Genomic DNA, 8,574 nt, shown 5'->3' with positions numbered 1-8,574 from the left:
GGGCTTCAGATAGCAAACCTTTCTTCCCCGAGCCAGAGACAGGTGACACAAAAGGCTGACAGCAATTTCAATCAACAGCACTAATGGAAGGGAAGCGAAATCTCACTTCCCCACTCCGGAGAGTACGTCCGGCAGAGACTACGTCTCCCAGCATGCAGCGCTGCACGTCCCGACGCCGGCGCGATCGGACCAGTGCATGCCGGGAAGTAGAGTTTCTGTTTCGGAATTGCCCCGAGGCCTTTCATCTATCTTGCGTGACTCACGACCTCCGCAGCCCGGAGTCCTCGAGGACTAATCCAGTAATTAAAAAATTCACTTCAGTGATTCTTTCATATTCCTTACGCAGTTTTCCCGTTGCCAAGTAATATCCGGACGAAAGACTGTTCCGTTTCCGGTTGGCATGTTGCCTTGGTAACTGGGATGCACAGCGGCGGAGGCAGTTATGGCGGGCCTGGGCGGTGAGCCCATCCCCGACGGGGAGTTCACCGCGGTTGTGTACCGGCTCATCCGGGATGCCCGGTACGCCGAGGCCGTGCAGCTGCTGAGCGGAGAGCTCCAGCGGAGCCCGAGAAGCCGCGCTGGGCTGTCGCTGCTGGGCTACTGCTACTACCGCCTACAGGAGTTCGCGCTGGCGGCCGAGTGCTATGAGCAGCTGGGCCAGCTGCACCCGGAGCTGGAGCAGTACCGCCTGTACCAGGCCCAGGCCCTGTACAAGGCCTGCCTCTACCCAGAGGCCACCCGCGTGTCCTTCCTCCTCCTGGACAACCCCGCCTACCACAACCGGGTCCTCCGTCTCCAAGCGGCGATCAAGTACAGCGAGGCAGACCTGCCCGGGGCCAGGAGCCTGGTGGAGCAGCTCCTGAGTGAAGGAGGAGAAGACAGCGGGGGCGAGAACGAGCTGGATGGCCAGGTCAACCTGGGTTGTTTGCTCTACAAGGAGGGACATTACGAAGCCGCGTGTTCCAAGTTCTCTGCGGCCCTGCAGGCTTCGGGCTACCGGCCCGATCTTTCCTACAACCTGGCTTTGGCCTATTTCAGCAGCCGACAGTATGCATCTGCTCTAAAGCATATCGTGGAGATTATTGAACATGGTATCCGGCAGCACCCAGAGCTGGGTGTGGGCATGACCACTGTGGGCATTGATGTTCGAAGTGTTGGCAACACCTTAGTCCTTCACCAGACTGCTCTGGTGGAAGCCTTCAACCTCAAGGCCGCCATAGAATACCAACTGAGAAACTATGAGGCGGCCCAGGAAACCCTCACTGACATGCCACCAAGGGCAGAGGAAGAGTTAGACCCCGTGACCCTGCACAATCAGGCGCTAATGAACATGGATGCCAGGCCCACAGAAGGGTTTGAAAAACTACAGTTTTTGCTCCAGCAGATCCCCTTTCCCCCAGAGACCTTTGGCAACCTGTTGCTGCTCTACTGTAAATATGAGTATTTTGACCTGGCAGCAGACGTCCTGGCAGAGAATGCCCATTTGACTTACAAGTTCCTTACACCCTATCTCTATGACTTCTTGGATGCCATGATCACTTGCCAGACAGCTCCTGAAGAGGCTTTCGTTAAGCTTGATGGCCTAGCAGGGATGCTGACTGAACAGCTCAGGAGACTCACCAAACAAGTGCAGGAAGCAAGACACAATAAAGATGATGAAGCTATCAAAAAGACAGAGAATGAATATGATGAAACCCTTGAGAAGTACATTCCTGTGTTGATGGCCCAGGCCAAGATCTACTGGAACCTTGAAAATTACCCAATGGTAGAAAAGATCTTCCGCAAATCTGTGGAATTCTGTAACGACCACGATGTGTGGAAGCTGAATGTGGCTCATGTTCTTTTCATGCAGGAAAACAAATACAAAGAAGCCATAGGTTTTTATGAGCCCATAGTCAAGAAGCATTATGACAACATCCTGAAAGTCAGTGCTATTGTGCTGGCCAACCTGTGTGTTTCATATATTATGACAAGTCAAAATGAAGAAGCTGAGGAGTTGATGAGGAAGATTGAAAAGGAGGAAGAGCAGCTCTCCTATGATGACCCAGATAAGAAAATCTACCATTTCTGCATTGTGAATTTGGTGATAGGGACGCTCTATTGTGCCAAAGGAAATTATGACTTTGGTATTTCTCGGGTTATCAAAAGCTTGGAACCTTACAGTAAAAAACTAGGAACTGATACATGGTATTATGCCAAAAGATGCTTCCTGTCATTATTAGAAAACATGTCAAAACACATGATTGTACTTCGTGATAGTGTCATTCAAGAATGTGTTCAGTTTCTAGAACACTGTGAACTTTATGGGAGGAACATACCTGCTGTTATTGAGCAACCCCTGGAAGAAGAAAGAATGCATACTGGAAAGAATACAGTCACATATGAATCCAGAGAGTTAAAAGCTTTGATTTATGAGATTATAGACTGGAATATGTAGTAAAGTCTAATGATGGCTTTTATCACAATGGCTCTGTTAACTTTATGTATTTGCAACTCTTTTATCTTTGTCCTTTAGCGTTTTCACATTTGTTATACATTGAAATTTGTACACGTGAAAATTATAATGGAAATAATTTAGATGTATCTTTTGAGAAACATCACAAAAGGATTATAATAAAAAGAACTTGAACCTTAGAAAGATTTATGAAAAATTCAAAAGTGGATGGGAAAATGTGTCCAATAGTATTTGCAATGCCTACAGCTCCTCTCCTTTGTATCTTTTGTGTTTTGCTATACTCTGAAAAAATCCTGCATGAGAAGATTATATCCTCCAGGGACCAAGCACTGTCAAGTCCAGAACTCAGTTAATGTGTCGGACATCTGGAGATTAATAATAATCTCAAAGATTTCATGTTATACGCCAACAATTTATCTTTGAGTAACATTAGTTTGTAATGCATATGTTTTGCATAGATTTTAGTATGTCTTGGCAGAATTTTCCAATACAATTGTAATGCTTTCTTCAACAAAAATTCTTTATATTTCAAATTTTTTTTTTAAGCTGCAAGTTTTAGTAGGAAATTATACCATAACAAAACTATGGGGCTGTGGTGTGGAGACAATAAACTGACAAATTTTCATGGTTTTCTTTTGTCCATTTGTTAATAATTTGAATATATGATGTTACTCTTTTCTTTAACTGATTAATAACACATTAATAAAGTTCTAAGATACCCTTAAAACTTGGTTTTTAATTCTTGTTTCTACTTAGGACACATTAATACTGGACTTTGTTTTTATGTTGTAACCTCTTGGAAAAAGAAAACTATTCTACAAAAAAAAATATTCTATTCCAGTCACCCCATCAAAGTCTTCTACTCATACCATAAAATGTTATCAATGGATTCTGAAACTTTATGACATTTAATTTGCTACAAGAGCTTTATTATTTGTTTCCTCCACCCCTTATACCTTTGTTCTTCATAAAAGTGACTGGCATGGCTTGATTTAGAAAAAGTCAACAACATTAGGTTGAACCATATGAAATTGCTGATTTTAAAAGTTTTCAACCTACAAAAACAGCAATTCCCATGGTTCAACCTAACAGCTCTCAATGAAGAGTAGGAATTCCTACTATAATAATGTGTTGTTGTTTTTTTAATCTTCAGGGAGGAAAAAAACTAATGGTACCCAGATGAAGCATGCTGAGAATAACTGTGTAGCGTGACATCTTTGGGAACTGAAATTCTATATCTGTCTGAGAATTTGGCTCATTGTGAATTCTGCATAGGCTTGAAATTCTGTCATATTTAATCTGTTATCTGAGCTAGTACCATTTATCTAGCTGATGGTTATGGCCCCATATTTGGAAGGAAATTCTGAAGGGATTATTAAATGAGTTTATATGTTGTACACTGTAGAAAATTTTCCATTTCCTTACAAACATAGATAACATGCAGTGTCCTTGCTCAAGGAAGTGACTCCTTTCCAAACCTGATAGTTCCAAATAAACTTCTGGAGCATGTTAACGTGTTTTGCAGTTTCAGTTTTCCTGTTGTCATGTTAACTTGGACAAATGATGTGCATACCTGCTGTTACTGAGCTACTCCTGAAAGAAGGATGCGAATAGTGGAAAGAGTACAATCACACATGGAGCCAGACAGTCAGAAGCTTTAGTTCACGAGATTATGGCTCCCCAGTGGAAAATTCTGAAAGAGATGGGAATACCAGACCACCTTACCTGCCTCCTGAGAAACCTGTATGCAGGTCAAGAAGCAACAGTTAGAACCGGATGTAGGACAATGGACTGGTTCAAAATTGGGAAAGGAGTACGTCAAGGCAGTATATTGTCACCCTGCTTATTTAACCTATATGCAGAGTACGTCATGTGAAATGATGGACTGGACGAAGCACAAGCTGGAATCAAGATTGCTGGGAGAAATATCAATAACCTCAGATATGCAGATGACACCATCCTTATGGCAGAAAGTGAAGAGGAACTAAAGAGCCTCTTGATAAAGGTGAAAGAGGAGAGTGAAAAAACTGGCTTAAAGCTCAACATTCAAATACTAAGATCATGGCATCTGGTCCCATCACTTCATGGCAAATAGATGGGGAAACAATGGAAACAGTGACAGACTATATTTTCTTGGGCTCCAAAAAAATCACTGCAGGTGGTGACTGCAGCCATGAAATTAAAAGACGCTTGCTCCTTGGAAGAAAAGCTATAACAAACCTAAACATCGTATTAAACAGCAGAGACATTACTTTGTCAACAAAGGTCCATATAGTCAAAGCCATGGTTTTTCCAGTAGTCATGTATGGATGTGAGAATTGGACCATAAGGAAGGCTGAGTGCTGAAGAATTGATGCTTTTGAACTGTGGTGTTGCAGAAGGCTCTTAAGAGTCCCTTGAACTTTAAGGAGACCAAACCAGTCAATCCTAGAGGAAATCATTCCTAAATATTCACTGGAAGGACTGATGCTGAAGCTGAAACTCCAATACTTTGGCCACGTGACTCATTGGAAAAGACCCTGATGCTGGAAATGATTGAAGGCAAGAGGAGAAGGGGATGACAGAGGATGAGATGCTTGGATGGCATCACGAACCCAATGGACATGAGTTTGAGCAAGCTCCGGGAGTTGGTGAAGGACAGGGAAGCCTGATGTGCTGCAGTCCATGGGGTCCCAAAGAGTCAGATATGACTGAGTGACTGAACTGAACTGAACATACTAGTAAGAATCATTCACATCTGTAATTCTAAGTGTACAAAGTTCAAATATAACAACTGCAAAGTTGCTGGGAAAGATTGAAGGCAGGAGAAGAGAGAACAACAGGATGAAATGGTTGGATGGCATTACCAACTCCATGGACATGAGTTTGAGGAAGCTCGGGGAGTCGGTAAAGGACAGGGAAACCTGGCATGCTTCAGTCCATGGGGTCAGAAATAGAAGAGCATTACTGAGCAACTGAACAGCAACAACATGTGATTATAGGCTGGATTATGCAGTAATGCCTGATAATGGCTTCTATTTAATTCTTCATTAGCCCCATTTCACAATTTTTAAAAAATCTATATTTATCCTTGACAGTTTTTTTGTTGTTCACTCAGTCATGTCCAACTCTTTGCAACCCCATGGACTGCAGCAGGCCAGGCTTCCCTGTCCTTCACCAACTCCCAGAGCTTGCTCAGACTCAAGTGCATTGAGTCGATAATGCCATCCAACAATCTCTTCCTCTGTTGTTCCCTTCTTCTCCTGCCTTCAATCTTTCCCAACAACTTTGCAGTTGTTATATTTGAACTTTGTACACTTAGAATTGTAATAACAAATATTATTTGATGGACTTTTCCATCTTATTAAGAGTAGGGAGGACTTCCCTGGTGTTACGGTGGATAGGAATCCCCCTGCCAATGCAGAGGATATGGGTTCAGTCCCTGGTTCAGGAAGCTTCCACATGCTGTGGAGCAACTAAGCCTGTGTACCACAGCTGCTGAACCTGTGCTCTAGAGCCCACATGCTGCAACTACTGAGCCAAATGCCACAACCACTGAAGCCTGAGCACCCTAGGGCCCTCAGTTCACAACTACTGAGCCTGTGTGCCACAACTACTGAAGCCCGTGTGCCTAGAGCTTTCTCTGCAACAAGAGAAGCCACCATAATGAGAAGCCCACACAGCACAACTGGAGAGTAGCCCCTGCTCACTACACCTGGAAAAAGCCTGCATGCAGCAGTGAAGACCCAGCGCAACAAAATTAACTGTTTTTAAAAAGGGAACATGCGGTATAAGCTAAATCACTTTTGCAGTCTCTCTGCCAGTAATAGTCACCAGGTATTGGCCTCAAGCAACAGTTGCTAGAGTGACATCTTTATATAAGCAAGTAACCATAAAGAGCAATTTCTTTTCTACTTTAGGCTATAGGAAAGGCTGTGGCATGAGCCAAAGAACTGTTAAGAGTGGGTGTGTTTGCATTACTCTGGTGACCAGTATATAATGGTCCATGGCTGGACCATTTCTTTTGGCAGTGCAGTGTGGCATGCAGGACCGTAGTTCCCCCCACCCCAGGGATCAAACCCAAGCCCCTTGCAGTGGAAGTGCAAAATCTTAAACACTAGACCACCAGGGAAGTCCCCAGACCATTTCTTAATCAGCAAATAAATACAGGTTCATTGTGCTGTCTCAGGATAGACTATGCTGTCCAGTAAGACCAATTTTTCAGTTCAGTTCAGTCACTCAGTTGTGACTGACTCTTTGCAATCCCATGAACCACAGCACGCCAGGCCTCCCTGTCCATCACCAACTCCCGGAGTTCACTCAAACTCATGTCCATCGAGTCGGTGATGCCATCCAGCCATCTCATTCTCTGTCGTCCCCTTCTCCTCCCGCCCCCAACCTTTCCCAGCATCAGAGTCTTTTCCAGTGAGTCAACTCGTTGCATGAGGTGGCCAAAGTATTGGAGTTTCAGCTTTAGCATCAGTCCTTCCAATGAACACCCAGGATTGATCTCCCTTAGAATGGACTGGGTGGATCTCCTTGCAGTCCGAGGGACTCTCAAGAGTCTTCTCCAGCACCACAGTTCAAAAGCATCAATTCTTCGGCGATCAGCTTTCTTCACAGTCCAACTCTCACATCCATACAAGAGCAATTCTTATTAAAACTTAATGCCTTCACTCTGTATTTTAGTCCTTCCACTCTGTGGACCTCAGCAGCGTTGAGTTGGACCCTGGGCTAAGCTCCTTGAGAAGTACAAGCACTAAATGAATATGAACTGTTTTCAGGCATGAAGTCTGGTCGTGACTCCATTTTTCTTCCATAATTTGGTTGCTTGATTGGTCTTAAGTTTTATAATCAAAATTTCCCTTCACATTCCATTTTTCATTTTTTAGAATCAATTGTGCCTCCTTGTGAATACTGACAAATATCAAGAGTGGAGAGTTCAAGGTAGGAGGAAATGAGCACTGAACTGATCATGAAAAGACTAAGGTATTGACTTTCAGACTTTCCCCAGTCACGTTTTAGGCCTTAAGAAATTCACTTACCCCTTGAGGTCCCAGTCATTTGAACTACTAGATGCTCTTCACAGTTACTTCTAGCTACAACATCTGCTTCTATACAAGTCATACAGAAGAAAGCTGCCTCCTTTTATGACATGAATATACATTAATAAACAAGTCACTCAGGAAACACAATATATATTTGTATTAACAAATATTTTCTGGTATTTTTACTTATGACAGTAAACATTAACCCCTCAGGTAAATGTTGTTGTTATCTCATTGGATGCATTAACATTTTGACAACTACTAAGAAATTTCGATTGTCTTTTTTTCACTTGGAGATTTGCTTATAGCTCTAGCTATGAAAATGTATTATAAGGCAATCCTCGTTCTCTGCTATGGTTGTGCATAAATTAAGAATTTTGTAAATATTTATAAATTACATCTCAATTTCTCTCTTTATCTACTGACACCTATTTATTGGAGAAAGGGAGATGTGCTTTTAATTATTCCCTAAGATGATATACCAAAAATGATATATACTTCTGGAGTTTTATTAACAAGTCACCATAGTATGTATTTTTAAAATCAGTTATTCTTGAAATCATTAGAGTCTCTCATGCCCCTGAAGTGAGGCCTCCAGTTACCAGTCTGCCAGAAATTTGGAAAGAAAGGAACATTGAGGTGAAGATGAAACAGAGCTTTAGCTATGTGATTTACTTTACAGCCCACCTTGGATCCCCTTCATGTCCAAATCTCGGTAGTTAATCAAATGTCTGCTGCCATTAACAGAACAGCAGTAATGGATAACAGAGTGGAAGTAACAGATGCCAGAGCTACTTCTGTAACTAACTCTCTCAGTCGAGTCATCAGTCCTCACACCCTTGTTTCAATACAAGGAGGAGAGGTCATGCAGACTTTCAAAAGGACAAAGCCACAATGAACAGGAAGAGAATTTCCAGTTTATAAAGCTTTCTTTTGGAGCGGTTTCTTTTTTTGCCTTCAAAGGGTCTACTTAGGAGGTGGCAGTGTTAGCAGCAGCAGCAGTGTTTATTGCTATAAAATGTATCACAAGACAAGAAATGAAAAATATCTCTCCCTTACCACACACCCGCTTTTCTTTTTCTTTTTTATCCT

General features: G+C 42.7%; 1 protein-coding gene across 1 annotated transcript; it reads left to right on the top strand.

Annotated features, from left to right (window-relative positions):
- Positions 1-231: 231 nt before the first annotated feature.
- LOC148778603 (intraflagellar transport protein 70A) lies at positions 232-3,168 on the top strand. The gene has a single exon (XM_088830362.1). It carries the CDS (start codon positions 443-445, stop codon positions 2,435-2,437), a length of 1,995 nt encoding a protein of 664 aa, XP_088686488.1. The 5' UTR covers positions 232-442; the 3' UTR covers positions 2,438-3,168.
- Positions 3,169-8,574: the final 5,406 nt, after the last annotated feature.

Source organism: Moschus berezovskii, chromosome 2 (genome assembly GCF_049115385.1).
Source record: "Moschus berezovskii isolate FMDL1 chromosome 2, NW_MosBer_1.0, whole genome shotgun sequence".
Taxonomy (NCBI): Eukaryota; Metazoa; Chordata; class Mammalia; order Artiodactyla; family Moschidae; genus Moschus; species Moschus berezovskii.
Note: the sequence above shows the minus strand (reverse complement) of the source record. Positions and strands in the feature narration are given on the sequence as shown.

What these genes read in the sequence shown, in the direction of transcription:
- LOC148778603 (XM_088830362.1), top strand. Translation starts at nt 443, where the DNA reads ATGGCGGGCCTGGGCGGTGAGCCCATCCCCGACGGGGAGTTCACCGCG.